Source organism: Melanostigma gelatinosum (assembly GCF_949748355.1).
Source record: "Melanostigma gelatinosum genome assembly, chromosome: 2".
Lineage (NCBI taxonomy): Eukaryota > Metazoa > Chordata > Actinopteri > Perciformes > Zoarcidae > Melanostigma > Melanostigma gelatinosum.
This window is the reverse complement of record NC_136635.1, coordinates 4447723-4463151: the sequence shown is the minus strand read 5'-3', so window position 1 is coordinate 4463151 and position 15429 is coordinate 4447723. Positions and strand designations below refer to the sequence as shown.

The window sequence follows — 15429 nt, the reverse complement described above, 5'->3', positions numbered from 1 at the left end:
GCTGAATCCTGTGTGTGTGTGTGGTATATTCATGCTGAATCCTGTGTGTGGTATATTCATGCTGAATCATGTGTGTGTGGTATATTCATGCTGAATCATGTGTGTGTGTGGTATATTCATGCTGAATCCTGTGTGTGTGGTATATTCATGCTGAATCCTGTGTGTGTGGTATATTCATGCTGAATCCTGTGTGTGGTATATTAATGGTGAATCCTGTGTGTGGTATATTCATGCTGAATCCTGTGTGTGTGGTATATTCATGGTAAATCCTGTGTGTGTGGTATATTCATGCTGAATCCTGTGTGTGTGGTATATTCATGCTGAATCCTGTGTGTGTGGTATATTCATGCTGAATCCTGTGTGTGGTATATTCATGGTGAATCCTGTGTGTGTGGTATATTCATGCTGAATCCTGTGTGTGGTATATTCATGCTGAATCCTGTGTGTGTGGTATATTCATGCTGAATCCTGTGTGTGTGGTATATTCATGGTGAATCCTGTGTGTGTGGTATATTTATGGTGAATCCTGTGTGTGTGGTATATTCATGCTGAATCCTGTGTGTGTGGTATATTCATGCTGAATCCTGTGTGTGGTATATTCATGGTGAATTCTGTGTGTGTGGTATATTCATGGTGAATCCTGTGTGTGTGGTATATTCATGGTGAATCCTGTGTGTGGTATATTCATGCTGAATCCTGTGTGTGTGGTATATTCATGCTGAATCCTGTGTGTGTGGTATATTCATGTTGAATTCTGTGTGTGTGGTATATTCATGGTGAATCCTGTGTGTGTGGTATATTCATGCTGAATCCTGTGTGTGGTATATTCATGCTGAATCCTGTGTGTGGTATATTCATGCTGAATCCTGTGTGTGTGGTATATTCATGCTGAATCCTGTGTGTGGTATATTCATGGTGAATTCTGTGTGTGTGGTATATTCATGCTGAATTCTGTGTGTGTGGTATATTCATGGTGAATTCTGTGTGTGTGGTATATTCATGCTGAATCCTGTGTGTGTGGTATATTCATGCTGAATCCTGTGTGTGTGGTATATTCATGGTGAATTCTGTGTGTGTGGGATATTCATGGTGAATCCTGTGTGTGTGGTATATTCATGCTGAATCCTGTGTGTGTGGTATATTCATGGTGAATTCTGTGTGTGTGGTATATTCATGGTGAATCCTGTGTGTGTGGTATATTCATGTTGAATCCTGTGTGTGTGGTATATTCATGGTGAATCCTGTGTGTGTGGTATATTCATGGCGAATCCTGTGTGTGTGGTATATTCATGGTGAATCCTGTGTGTGTGGTATATTCATGCTGAATCCTGTGTGTGGTATATTCATGGTGAATCCTGTGTGTGTGGTATATTCATGCTGAATCCTGTGTGTGGTATATTCATGCTGAATCCTGTGTGTGGTATATTCATGCTGAATCCTGTGTGTGTGGTATATTCATGGTGAATTCTGTGTGTGTGGTATATTCATGCTGAATTCTGTGTGTGTGGTATATTCATGCTGAATCCTGTGTGTGTGGTATATTCATGGTGAATTCTGTGTGTGTGGTATATTCATGCTGAATCCTGTGTGTGTGGTATATTCATGGTGAATCCTGTGTGTGTGGTATATTCATGCTGAATCCTGTGTGTGTGGTATATTCATGCTGAATCCTGTGTGTGTGGTATATTCATGGTGAATTCTGTGTGTGTGGTATATTCATGCTGAATCATGTGTGTGTGGTATATTCATGCTGAATCCTGTGTGTGTGTGTGGTATATTCATGCTGAATCCTGTGTGTGTGGTATATTCATGCTGAATCCTGTGTGTGTGGTATATTCATGCTGAATCCTGTGTGTGTGTGGTATATTCATGCTGAATCCTGTGTGTGTGGTATATTCATGCTGAATCATGTGCGTGTGGTATATTCATGCTGAATCATGTGTGTGTGGTATATTCATGCTGAATCCTGTGTGTGTCGGATATTCATGCTGAATCCTGTGTGTGTGGTATATTCATGCTGAATCCTGTGTGTGTGGTATATTCATGCTGAATCATGTGTGTGTGGTATATTCATGCTGAATCATGTGTGTGTGGTATATTCATGCTGAATCCTGTGTGTGTCGGATATTCATGCTGAATCATGTGTGTGGTATATTCATGGTGAATCCTGTGTGTGTGTGTGGTATAGTCATGCTGAATCATGTGTGTGTGGTATATTCATGCTGAATCATGTGTGTGGTATATTCATGCTGAATCATGTGTGTGGTATATTCATGCTGAATCATGTGTGTGGTATATTCATGCTGAATCCTGTGTGTGTGTGTGGTATATTCATGCTGAATCCTGTGTGTGGTATATTCATGCTGAATCATGTGTGTGTGGTATATTCATGCTGAATCATGTGTGTGTGTGGTATATTCATGCTGAATCCTGTGTGTGTGGTATATTCATGCTGAATCCTGTGTGTGTGGTATATTCATGCTGAATCCTGTGTGTGGTATATTAATGGTGAATCCTGTGTGTGGTATATTCATGCTGAATCATGTGTGTGTGGTATATTCATGCTGAATCATGTGTGTGTGTGTGGTATATTCATGCTGAATCCTGTGTGTGGTATATTCATGCTGAATCATGTGTGTGTGGTATATTCATGCTGAATCATGTGTGTGTGGTATATTCATGCTGAATCCTGTGTGTGTGGTATATTCATGCTGAATCCTGTGTGTGGTATATTCATGCTGAATCCTGTGTGTGTGGTATATTCATGCTGAATCCTGTGTGTGTGGTATATTCATGCTGAATCCTGTGTGTGGTATATTCATGCTGAATTCTGTGTGTGTTGTATATTCATGCTGACTCCTGTGTGTATTCATGTTGAATCCTGTGTGTGTGGTATATTCATGGTGAATCCTGTTTGTGTGGTATATTCATGGTGAATCCTGTTTGTGTGGTATATTCATGTTGAATCCTGTGTGTGTGGTATATTCATGGTGAATCCTGTTTGTGTGGTATATTCATGGTGAATCCTGTGTGTGTGGTATATTCATGCTGAATCCTGTGTGTGTGGTATATTCATGGTGAATTCTGTGTGTGTGGTATATTCATGCTGAATTCTGTGTGTGTGGTATATTCATGGTGAATCCTGTGTGTGTGGTATATTCATGCTGAATTCTGTGTGTGTGGTATATTCATGGTGAATCCTGTGTGTGTGGTATATTCATGCTGAATCCTGTGTGTGTGGTATATTCATGCTGAATCCTGTGTGTGTGGTATATTCATGGTGAATTCTGTGTGTGTGGTATATTCATGCTGAATCCTGTGTGTGTGGTATATTTATGATGAATCCTGTGTGTGTGGTATATTCATGCTGAATCCTGTGTGTGTGGTATATTCATGCTGAATCCTGTGTGTGTGGTATATTCATGCTGAATCCTGTGTGTGGTATATTCATGGTGAATCCTGTGTGTGTGGTATATTCATGCTGAATCCTGTGTGTGGTATATTCATGGTGAATCCTGTGTGTGTGGTATATTCATGGTGAATCCTGTGTGTGTGGTATATTCATGCTGAATCCTGTGTGTGTGGTATATTCATGCTGAATCCTGTGTGTGTGGTATATTCATGCTGAATCCTGTGTGTGTGGTATATTCATGCTGAATCCTGTGTGTGTGGTATATTCATGGTGAATCCTGTGTGTGTGGTATATTCATGCTGAATCCTGTGTGTGGTATATTCATGCTGAATCCTGTGTGTGTGGTATATTCATGCTGAATCCTGTGTGTGTGTGTGTGTGGTATATTCATGCTGAATCATGTGTGTGTGGTATATTCATGCTGAATCCTGTGTGTGGTATATTCATGCTGAATCCTGTGTGTGTGTGTGGTATATTCATGCTGAATCCTGTGTGTGTGGTATATTCATGCTGAATCATGTGTGTGTGGTATATTCATGCTGAATCATGTGTGTGTGTGTGGTATATTCATGCTGAATCCTGTGTGTGTGGTATATTCATGCTGAATCCTGTGTGTGTGTGTGGTATATTCATGCTGAATCCTGTGTGTGTGGTATATTCATGCTGAATCCTGTGTGTGTGGTATATTCATGCTGAATCCTGTGTGTGTGTGTGGTATATTCATGCTGAATCCTGTGTGTGGTATATTCATGCTGAATCCTGTGTGTGTGTGTGGTATATTCATGCTGAATCCTGTGTGTGTGGTATATTCATGCTGAATCATGTGTGTGTGGTATATTCATGCTGAATCCTGTGTGTGTGTGTGGTATATTCATGCTGAATCCTGTGTGTGTGGTATATTCATGCTGAATCATGTGCGTGTGGTATATTCATGCTGAATCATGTGTGTGTGGTATATTCATGCTGAATCCTGTGTGTGTCGGATATTCATGCTGAATCCTGTGTGTGTGGTATATTCATGCTGAATCATGTGTGTGTGGTATATTCATGCTGAATCATGTGTGTGTGGTATATTCATGCTGAATCCTGTGTGTGTCGGATATTCATGCTGAATCATGTGTGTGGTATATTCATGGTGAATCCTGTGTGTGTGGTATATTCATGCTGAATCCTGTGTGTGTGGTATATTCATGCTGAATCCTGTGTGTGTGTGTGTGTGGTATATTCATGGTGAATCCTGTGTGTGTGGTATATTCATGCTGAATCCTGTGTGTGTGTGTGGTATATTCATGCTGAATCCTGTGTGTGGTATATTCATGCTGAATCATGTGTGTGTGGTATATTCATGCTGAATCATGTGTGTGTGTGGTATATTCATGCTGAATCATGTGTGTGTGTGGTATATTCATGCTGAATCATGTGTGTGTGGTATATTCATGCTGAATCATGTGTGTGTGTGGTATATTCATGCTGAATCCTATGTGTGTGGTATATTCATGCTGACTCCTGTGTGTGTGGTATATTCATGCTGAATCCTGTTTGTGTGGTATATTCATGCTGAATCCTGTGTGTGGTATATTCATGCTGAATTCTGTGTGTGTTGTATATTCATGCTGACTCCTGTGTGTATTCATGTTGAATCCTGTGTGTGTGGTATATTCATGGTGAATTCTGTGTGTGTGGTATATTCATGGTGAATCCTGTGTGTGTGGTATATTCATGGTGAATTCTGTGTGTGTGGTATATTCATGGTGAATCCTGTGTGTGTGGTATATTCATGCTGAATCCTGTGTGTGGTATATTCATGCTGAATCATTTGTGTGTGTGGTATATTCATGCTGAATCCTGTGTGTGTGGTATATTCATGCTGACTCCTGTGTGTGTGGTATATTCATGCTGAATCCTGTTTGTGTGGTATATTCATGCTGAATCCTGTGTGTGGTATATTCATGCTGAATTCTGTGTGTGTTGTATATTCATGCTGACTCCTGTGTGTATTCATGTTGAATCCTGTGTGTGTGGTATATTCATGGTGAATTCTGTGTGTGTGGTATATTCATGGTGAATCCTGTTTGTGTGGTATATTCATGGTGAATCCTGTGTGTGTGGTATATTCATGGTGAATTCTGTGTGTGTGGTATATTCATGGTGAATCCTGTGTGTGTGGTATATTCATGCTGAATCCTGTTTGTGTGGTATATTCATGGTGAATCCTGTGTGTGTGGTATATTCATGGTGAATTCTGTGTGTGGTATATTCATGCTGAATCCTGTGTGTGTGGTATATTCATGGTGAATCCTGTTTGTGTGGTATATTCATGGTGAATCCTGTGTGTGTGGTATATTCATGGTGAATCCTGTGTGTGCTATATTCATGGTGTATTCATTGTTTTCCTCCACAGCCTCTCGAGCCAAACTGAACATGCTGAACACAGTGTCTAAGATCCGAGGGCAGGTGAAGACCACTGGCTACCCTCAGACTGAAGGCCTGATGGGAGACTGCATGCTGCGCTATGGCCATGAGCTGGGAGAGGACTCCGTGTTTGGTATCGATTCTCATATTCCAGAAATTCCTAGATAGTGGACAGGGCTGCAGAGAGGTGACTGGGTTTCTCATTCAACACTGGCATCTGTTGAATTCTTGCTGTTTGACTGCTGCACAACTGAGGAACTCTGACACACTCCTCCTGGATTTCAGATTTGTAACATCAGCAAAACTCAGATGTATGCAGTCAAAACTTCACTTACAAATTGCTGGATTGGAAATGATTACATTTTTAAATACATTTTTATTTGTATAACAAATATAACCAAAATATAACAAATGTCAAATTTGCCTCAGAGGGTTTTACAATCTGTACAGTTTACGACATCCTAGGACCCTAGCAGTGGCTAAGGAAAAACAGTGGAGGGATCCTTTTGACTGAAGTGCAATAGATGTTATGTGTACAGAATGAAAAACATAATATAATGAGAGATGTAATCGCAGTTAAGCGCTAATAGCAGAAACAATAATAACAAAGGATTTCCAATAGAATAACAGCAGCAGTAGATATAATATAATAATCATCATAAAAAAAACATTAACAACTAGAAAAAGCATTTCCTGCTGAAAATGCGTTGGAATGCTGAAAACTGAAATTAATCGCAAAAACATTGCTGAAAATAGATATCCAATTCAAAAACAAATTGCAAAAAGCTTAATAATTCAAAAAGTTTAAAGATTACAAATATGAAACGTCATCACACTTCTCATGAAAGAGCTGAACATTTTGATATTTGAACAGTTTCTGTGGCTTACAAATTTCATCAGTGGTGATATTTGTAGTCGTATAAGTTGTAGTAGAAGTATTATTCGTAGAAGTATGAGTAGCATTAGAATAAGTACTAGTAGTAGTCGTAGTGATATTTGTAGTAGTAGTAGAAGTTGTAGTAGAAGTATTATTAGTCGTAGAAGTATTAGTAATTAGAAGACGTAGTATCAGTAGTCATAGTAATAGCTGTAGTATTGGTCGTAGTATTTAATATCACAGTAGTAGTAGTAGTAGTAATAGTAATAGTCATGGCAGTAGAAGATGTAGTAGTAGTACTAGTAGCAGTCGTACTAATAGCTGTAGTAGCATTACTACTTTTAGTAGCATGAATAGCAGTAGTAGTAGGAGCAGTTGTCGTATAAGTAATAGTAGTAGTGGTGGTAATAGCAGTAGTGGTAGTAATAATATTTATGGTAGCAGTAATAGCAGTAGCAGTAGTAGTAATAGTAGCAACAGCAAAAGTTGAAGTAGCAGCAGTAGTCGTAGTAACACTAGAAATATTGTTGGAATGCTTAACAGCATTCCAACAATGATAGTTGTAGTGGGTGTCAGCAGGGCCACAGCAGGAGGCTGGACCACGATCCAAATATAACCACGATCCATGGAAACCTGCAAGGAGAGAAAGCACAAAGAAGAAGTAAAGTTAGTAATGTGTATTCATGGGACATGAATTCATACAGAAGCAGCGAGGGAAGAGGAGAGAGGAGCTCAGTGTATCCTAGGAAGTCCCCCAGCAGTCTAGGCCTATAGCAGCATATTAATAGGGCTGGTGCAAGGCAAACCTGAGCCAGACCTAACTGTAAACCTGAGCCAGCCCTAACTATAAACCTGATCCAGCCCTAACTGTAAACCTGAGCCAGCCCTAACTATAAACCTGATCCAGCCCTAACTATACACCTGAGCCAGCCCTAACTATACACCTGAGCCAGCCCTAACTATAAACCTGAGCCAGCCCTAACTATAAACCTGATCCAGCCCTAACTGTAAACCTGAGCCAGCCCTAACTATAAACCTGATCCAGCCCTAACTATACACCTGAGCCAGCCCTAACTATACACCTGAGCCAGCCCTAACTATAAACCTGATCCAGCCCTAACTATAAACCTGATCCAGCCCTAACTATAAACCTGAGCCAGCCCTAACTATAAACCTGAGCCAGTCCTAACTATAAACCTGAGCCAGCCCTAACTATAAACCTGAACCAGCCCTAACTGTACACCTGAGCCAGTCCTAACTATAAACCTGATCCAGCCCTAACTATAAACCTGATCCAGCCCCAACTGTAAGTGTAATCAAGAGGAAAGTCTTAAGCCTACTAAATGGGACAGAAACTGGACCTCTCCTGTCAAACCAGCTTAACAGCTGAAGGCTCTGGCTCCCATTCTACTTTACACTTTAACAAAAATAATAATAACCAAGGGTCGGGGGGGCATTATCAGCTGTAAAGGTCGTATGAGCGCAATGCAGAGAGGCTCCCATGAGCTAGCCAGTGGGGCACTCTTACATGCACTAAAGGAAACTGTCTATCCATCTCCTCCACTCCGTTCATTACTATGGACAGCGGCGCATACACACACACCGAACAGCGCTGTCCCCTTGTGGCACCGTGACCAGGGACAATGGATGGAACACGTCCTATTAACTTGACCAATATAGATTTGACCAATCACATGCCACCATGTAAATTCTTAGTTTGGGACCCCCCTGGAACAGGCCTGTATTCTCTATTTGCCCCACTCCTATTCTTGACTCCCTTCTCAGGTGTACATTTGATCACCTCATTGTTTTCTGGTGTGTTTCTGTTTTAATTTGAATACAGCCAGACACGGTGCATGTCTTCAAAGGATTTCTGTGTTTTCGCGCCCCGCAGGTTAACTGAATAGATGTGCTTTGTCTCTCTGTCCTGTAGGCTGTGCTCTGGTGGATATGGGCGAGGCCATGAGGCAGATGGCAGATGTGAAGGACTCCCTGGACATAGGTGTCAAACAAAACTTTATTGACCCCCTGCAGAATCTACAGGACAAGGACCTCAAAGAGATCACGGTACAACTTTTTTGTATTATTACAGGCAGGGAGAGCGAGAGCTGTTCGTGTGTGCTTGGTTTGTCTCCCTCACTTTTTAGTGAAACTGCTAAAACATTTTCAGCAGGACCTTTTTACCTTCTGATATATCCGGTAAAATTGCTGCACTCCCATACTTGTTACCATGGTTACAAAAGATGTAACTGTTCTGAAAGTGAGACTGAACTGGTGACTAAACTTCCAAGGTCTTGCGTTGCAGTTCCGTCTTCCATGTGGACCATTTGTGTTCAAGTTTACAAATGGACAAAGTCCCACTTCTCGGTCTGGTTGTTTCGTTAGTGAGTTGGTTTGAACATCACCAAACAGCTTAGTTGTGAAAGAACAGGAACAAATTGACTTGTACTTTGTGCTCCAAAATAACTTTCCACCAGCGTTTCACTTTCCCGATGCATTGTGTTGACATGTTCCTCTTTGTGTCTGCAGCACCACCTGAAGAAGCTGGAGGGCCGCCGGTTGGACTTTGACTATAAGAAGAAGCGTCAGGGGAAAATCCCAGACGAGGAGATCCGGCAGGCTGTGGAGAAGTTTGACGAGAGCAAAGAGCTGGCAGAGAGGAGCATGTTCAACTTCCTGGAGAACGATGTAAGAGAGGAGAGAACTTCTAAATGAAGAACAGACCAATAGGCAGTAGAACCACAAGCATTGTCTAGCGCAGCGGTTCCCAAACTTTTTAGGCCGCGCACCCCATTCTACATCCCGACCGGGTTCACGCACCCCCCCCCCCTTAATAAAAAAAAAAAAAAGAAGCAACAGAGCCTTTTAAGCCTTCATAGCCGCATAAGAATCGGACCAATGAGTGAACAGTTTGCTCGCGCGTGGCATTTGTTTACAAGATTTAGTCCGCTGTTAAATGTTGCAGTGTGAACACAAACCGAACAAAGGAGCAACTGCAACATTGTATCATATTAATCCCTGAATCAGAACAAAGCAAACGAACTGAAGGTGTGAAAACGCCCTGAAACACTGCAACAAAGTTTCAATAACTTTCAGTTACACGAGGCGTCACTTTTAAAGAGCAATACGGATGCGAGCACACACGCACAGGCTCAGAGGCAGATTATCACATTTAATTTACAATTAATGAGCGACTAATGTAGCCAGGATGTCTTCGGACAAAGCATCGATGCGGCGCGACACAGTGTTGTTGGACACCGGGATCATGTCCAACTTTTTTGCTTCTTTCTCCCCAATCATACATTCCACCATCTCTCTGGCAGCTGGCGAGCTCACGTCTTCGGCGATTGTGTGCGGTAGCCCCTTTCTCGCTATTCTGGAACCAGATATGAAGCCCGTAGTGCGTCATTTATAGACCAACACATGAATGAGACTCCAGTTGTTTTTGGCTGTTTTGTAACTCCTCCAATTTGGATATAAACAATGTAAGGGGCTTTTGACTTGCACTGGCATGCTTGGTGTTCAGGTGGCGACGTAAATAAGAGCTTCAGACTGTTAGCCAGAACCTCACTGCACACCACGCACTGTGGCTTTGGGCAATCTGCGTTGCCAATCCAAGTGAAGCCCAGACACAGATACTTTTCATCATATTTCCTCTTTTTTTCCCAGTCTGATGCTCACTCTCATTTCCTCTTTTTTCACCTTGACTCCGCGATGGGCCGATGTGCTCCCGATTTGTCTGTGCTATCCCTTCCTCCTTTTCGGTCTCCTCCGTCTCATCTTCCTCTGACTCTGGCTCGATTTCTTCTCCCGGTCTCTCCCCAACGCACCTCTCCGTTCCCCTCGCCTCCGATTCCTCTCTCTCTCTCTGTCCCTCTCCTCTTTTACGACTGATAGCTTCAGATGTCCCACCTGACAGTTTTTAAATTAAAATTACATTTTTTTTTTATATTTAATATTATTACACCATCAGACCGCCATTACACTTTTCCTCACCCCCTAGAGGCAGCTCGCGCACCCCCAGGGGTGCGCGCACCCCACTTTGGGAATCCCTGGTCTAGCGCCTGGTGAAGGCTGATATTTCAGAGCCATGGTCAGGGCCAAAGAGTCTAACTTGCACAAAACATAGTCAGATATAAAAAAAAACATAGAATAACATGTTCAACTAAACAACCCCTCTGCCCCTGTTAGACGAGACACACCTAGGCATGATTGTAAAATGTAGTAACATTCAGTATATACAAAGTCAGATCCTTTCTTATATCTGTCTGTGTGTTTCATTTGTGTGTTCTTGTGGCCAATAGGTGGAGCAGGCGAGCCAGCTGCTGGCACTGATCGAGGCGGCCGCAGAGTACCACAGGCAGTCATGTGAAATCCTGCAGGAGCTCAGTGGAAAGCTGCAGAAGAGGTGAGGGAAGCGCTTCGCTTTGCAGTCAGTAATTACTTTACAGCATTCATCCCCTGTGGGAGGATGACAATCTCACTCTGGTTCTGCTGTTCAAAAAGTGATTTCACTCAGAGTGAGAGTGACAGCAGGTCTGTGAGCAGTATACATTAGCCCAAGAGCAGCCATGACTACTGTCTCAATACCATGGCCAATGAGATACCTGCGTTTCAGTACCAAAATCAAAACTATACTCTTTTCCCTTAGTATACAGCAGACTTGACTTTACTGAGTATGAATGTGCTTTATTTTCCAAAAACCTTTAGTCTATAATTTAAAGGGAAGAAAAGACAAAACTGTCAAAAAGTTAGTTCGTTACATGCATTGCTCTGTGTTGTGTTAACACAACCAAACTCAACCAACGCTCCATTTTGCACGTAACATTCTGACAAAAATAAAAACATTTAAACTGGTAACTGGCCCATACAACGAGTGCCTCATTGCATTCCTCTACGAAAGAGACAAGGGTAAGACAGGAGGAGGAAGTGGACACAGAGTGTGATTTGGGTGAGAAAACAAAAGTAAAATCAAAGCTTCATACACAATAGTGATAAATTGTGTAAAAACAGGTGGGAGATACAATGAAATGTAAACAGGGTCATTTAAGCATTTGTTGTAATACTCATTCTGGCCTCAAGAGGCTGAAGTGCACGCTACTTCTAGGGGAGTTTTGATTCCTCCATGGACTCAACGTACATATATTGTGTGTTAACAAGTTATGAAAACATGAAAGAGAGAACAAGAGCGAAAACAATTTAGATCCGACTTAGAAAGTGGATCACCAGACCTTTTTTTTTTCGGTGGAAAGAGCAGCGTATGTCCCTGGTAACGAGATGGAGAAGGTGGGGCCAATTCAAAACAAGGATTTGTTTGTATTTCTTTTCCCTCTGCTACCTTCTCACCCCAGGATATCCACAGCCAGCAGCCGGCCCAAGAGAGAGTTCAAACCCAAGTCCATCAGGAGCAGCATGGAGACCCTGGACAACAGTCAGCACAACGGCCTGTCCTACAGCTCCTCGCTCAAATCCACCGGTACATATTCCCGCCTTTACCGTACCTATGTTTCTTTTTTCATTAATGCAACTTCCTACATCAGCCCCATCTTCATTGTTTGCTTTGCCTTCAAGTGTATAGATTATGCTTCTATTATCCCTCACAGATATCCAGATTAACCCCACAGTCAATGGTAAAAGTAGGTATTACTTTATACAGTGTTGAGCTGATGGTCTCTAAATGCACAAAGTCTATTTATCTTCCCTCACCAAATGCAGATTACTGTCTATACTATTCTATTTACTGACAGTAAACATCCCACCATTAACCTTCTGACAAACCTTCTGAATGTTATGATAATTATTTTATTTAACAATTAATTAATGTGGCTATTATATCACTAACTGGTGTTATTTCTAGATAGAAACATTAAACTCAATTTACCCAATTTCCTAAAATTTCCAATTTCTTTAATGTAATAGATTATATTACATACATGTCTAACTTAATGTCTTACTATAAATTCTTATTTTTTTATTATTTGTGTCGCTCAACCTTTCCACAGGTGTACAGTTTTTTACAGGATTTTCTTTTTATTTATTTATTTGGCCAACAGTCAATCGACAGTTAGTTCCTAGAAAAGTAACAAAGGGCTCATTTGTGTGTTCAGGCTTCGATCTGTTGGTGCTGCTGTGCACCTGTGTGGAAGTTATGTTCACGCTATTCACATTGTTGATGATGTGGCCAAAGGCATGTTTGACCACCTTTTAAAATCCATGTGGTTACAGTCCCATGGCACACACAAAATATGTAAGAAATGTTGTCCGCCCTCTACTGGTAAAAGTCAGACACAACCAGGGTACATGCAGTATGATGTGGAACACTGCAGATTAAAGGGTACATGCAGTATGATGTGGAACACTGCAGATTAAAGGGTACATGCAGTATGATGTGGAAACACTGCAGATTAAAGGGTACATGCAGTATGATGTGGAACACTGCAGATTAAAGGGTACATGCAGTATGATGTGGAACACTGCAGATTAAAGGGTACATGCAGTATGATGTGGAACACTGCAGATTAAAGGGTACATGCAGTATGATGTGGAACACTGCAGATTAAAGGGTACATGCAGTATGATGTGGAACACTGCAGATTAAAGGGTACATGCAGTATGATGTGGAAACACTGCAGATTAAAGGGCACATGCAGTATGATGTGGAAACACTGCAGATTAAAGGGTACATGCAGTATGATGTGGAACACTGCAGATTAAAGGGTACATGCAGTATGATGTGGAACACTGCAGATTAAAGGGTACATGCAGTATGATGTGGAACACTGCAGATTAAAGGGCACATGCAGTATGATGTGGAAACACTGCAGATTAAAGGGTACATGCAGTATGATGTGGAAACACTGCAGATTAAAGGGTACATGCAGTATGATGTGGAACACTGCAGATTAAAGGGTACATGCAGTATGATGTGGAAACACTGCAGATTAAAGGGCACATTTGGGATGATGTCTTCATCATAAAGCGAGTGTGTGCATTGTTTTGTGTTGTCTTGTGCTCAACACCATCTTCATTTGTCTTCACATCTCACCCAGCTGATCATATAAGCTCTGTTCCACTGTCATGGCCTGAGAGCCCCACCATCAATGGCGATATTCACCGTGAGTAACACACACTGACTCTGCATTAAACACGTCTGTGACGGCGGACAAAAAAACAACAACTATTTTGCTGATGAATGAAATGCATAATCAAGCAAAACTACTACTGGTTTCAACCCCTCAAATGTAAGAGTCTTCAGGATTTGGACTGTCAGTCGGAACAAACAAGCAATTTCAAATGATTTTGAAATCATTCATGATGTTGGAGGTGTGGAGTTTTCTCAGTTGTCATGTGTCAGTATGAGTACGAAGTGCTGTCAAATGAGCAAAACCACTCGTTATATATTCTTCTCTACTTCCAAATGCATCTTACGGTCTTCATCAGCAGCTGGGGTTTGCTCAGTTGTCATGGCGATGGCAAAACAAATCTTAGAAAAATATTTCATAAAAACTTGACTTACTAATTAGTTTTGTTTGTGTTTTTAGTCATCATTTAGATCTTCATCAGAAGATGAAGTTGGGCGACTGTGACGGAGTGGATAACAGAGCCGTCCTTCAATCAGAGGATCGGCGGTTCGATCCCCGGCTCTGGCCCCACTAGTCGCTTGTTGATGTGTCCTTGAGCAAGACACTTAACCCCAAAATTGCTCCTGTAGCTGTGCCTACGGTGTAGAATTGTGATAGAATCTGAATTGTAAGTCGCTTTGGATGAAAGCGTCTGCTAAATGATTGTAATGTAATGTAAGTTCACTTGGGTTGCAATGAAGTGGGCTCAGTATTAGCACTGAAGGTCCTCTTCCTAGCAGTTCTGGGCTTTCAGCCAAGTCATCAGCAGGTGGAGTTGGCTCTTTTATTCTTAGCTATTGTAAGACTCCTTTCAGACATTTTGTCAATGACTAATTGGGGGGAAAAGAATTACTTGATAATGAAAGAAATTGTTAGTTTGTAGGAAAGAAGTCAATTCTCATCCTAAATGTGCAGGAGTGAAATCCTTGTATGATCTCTTCCTGTGGTGCAGAGGCCGAGGTGTTGGACCAGCCGTGCTGCCGCTCCCTCTATGACTTCGAGCCAGAGAACGGGGGCGAGCTGGGCTTCAAGGAGGGGGACATCATTATCCTCACCAACCAGATAGATGAGAACTGGTACGAGGGCATGATCAGCGGCGAGTCCGGCTTGTTCCCCATCAACTACGTGGAGGTCCTAATCCCCCTGCCTCAGTGAAGACCGGCAGCTTGAGTCCTCTAAAGACTCCCTACCTGCCTCATAACACTCAGCATCTGTACCCACTCGGCCAGCTCAGCCCGAAGCTGGAAAAGAATTTGTCTTCTGATTTTCCAAACGGAGCCAGAGAGGTAGTAGTTTTGTCCCAACCTGACGTAAAATGAGATTTTACTGATTGAATTGTGATATTTATGAACCTGAATCCAACTGAAAACCAAGCCATTAAGTGGGACACTCTGCCTGTTTGGACCCTTCATGTCCTTTGGGTCTGACCAAGGTGAAAATGTCTAGCAGTCGTCAAACGCTGTCGCCCATCCTGTCAGTCCCTCCGATGACACCGCTCTCTGTTGAGCTAGCTGCTTCTTTTTGCTTCTTTTCTTAAGTATCAATGTAAGTCAGATGAATTAGCTTGATGTTTAAAGAGTTGTGTCACCCAAATGATCCCTAGAATC

At 41.9% G+C, this 15429-nt stretch overlaps 1 protein-coding gene across 6 annotated transcripts in view; it reads left to right on the top strand.

Annotated features, from left to right (window-relative positions):
• Window positions 1-14977, top strand: part of sh3gl3a (SH3-domain GRB2-like 3a) — a gene marked incomplete at both ends in the record, with an annotated part of 142064 nt that extends 127087 nt beyond the window's left edge. Inside the window, 8 exons of one of the 6 annotated variants that reach the window (XM_079288209.1) lie at window positions 5814-5957; window positions 8635-8768; window positions 9231-9389; window positions 11006-11109; window positions 12053-12177; window positions 12305-12337; window positions 13751-13816; window positions 14775-14977. In XM_079288209.1, coding sequence (XP_079144335.1) covers window positions 5814-5957; window positions 8635-8768; window positions 9231-9389; window positions 11006-11109; window positions 12053-12177; window positions 12305-12337; window positions 13751-13816; window positions 14775-14977 — 968 coding nt within the window. Of the gene's footprint in view, window positions 1-5813; window positions 5958-8634; window positions 8769-9230; window positions 9390-11005; window positions 11110-12052; window positions 12199-12304; window positions 12359-13750; window positions 13817-14774 lie in introns of all 6 variants that reach the window. The other 5 variants (XM_079288208.1, XM_079288212.1, XM_079288210.1 and 2 more) reach the window with 5 other exon arrangements.
• Between the last annotated feature and the right edge of the window lie 452 nt (window positions 14978-15429).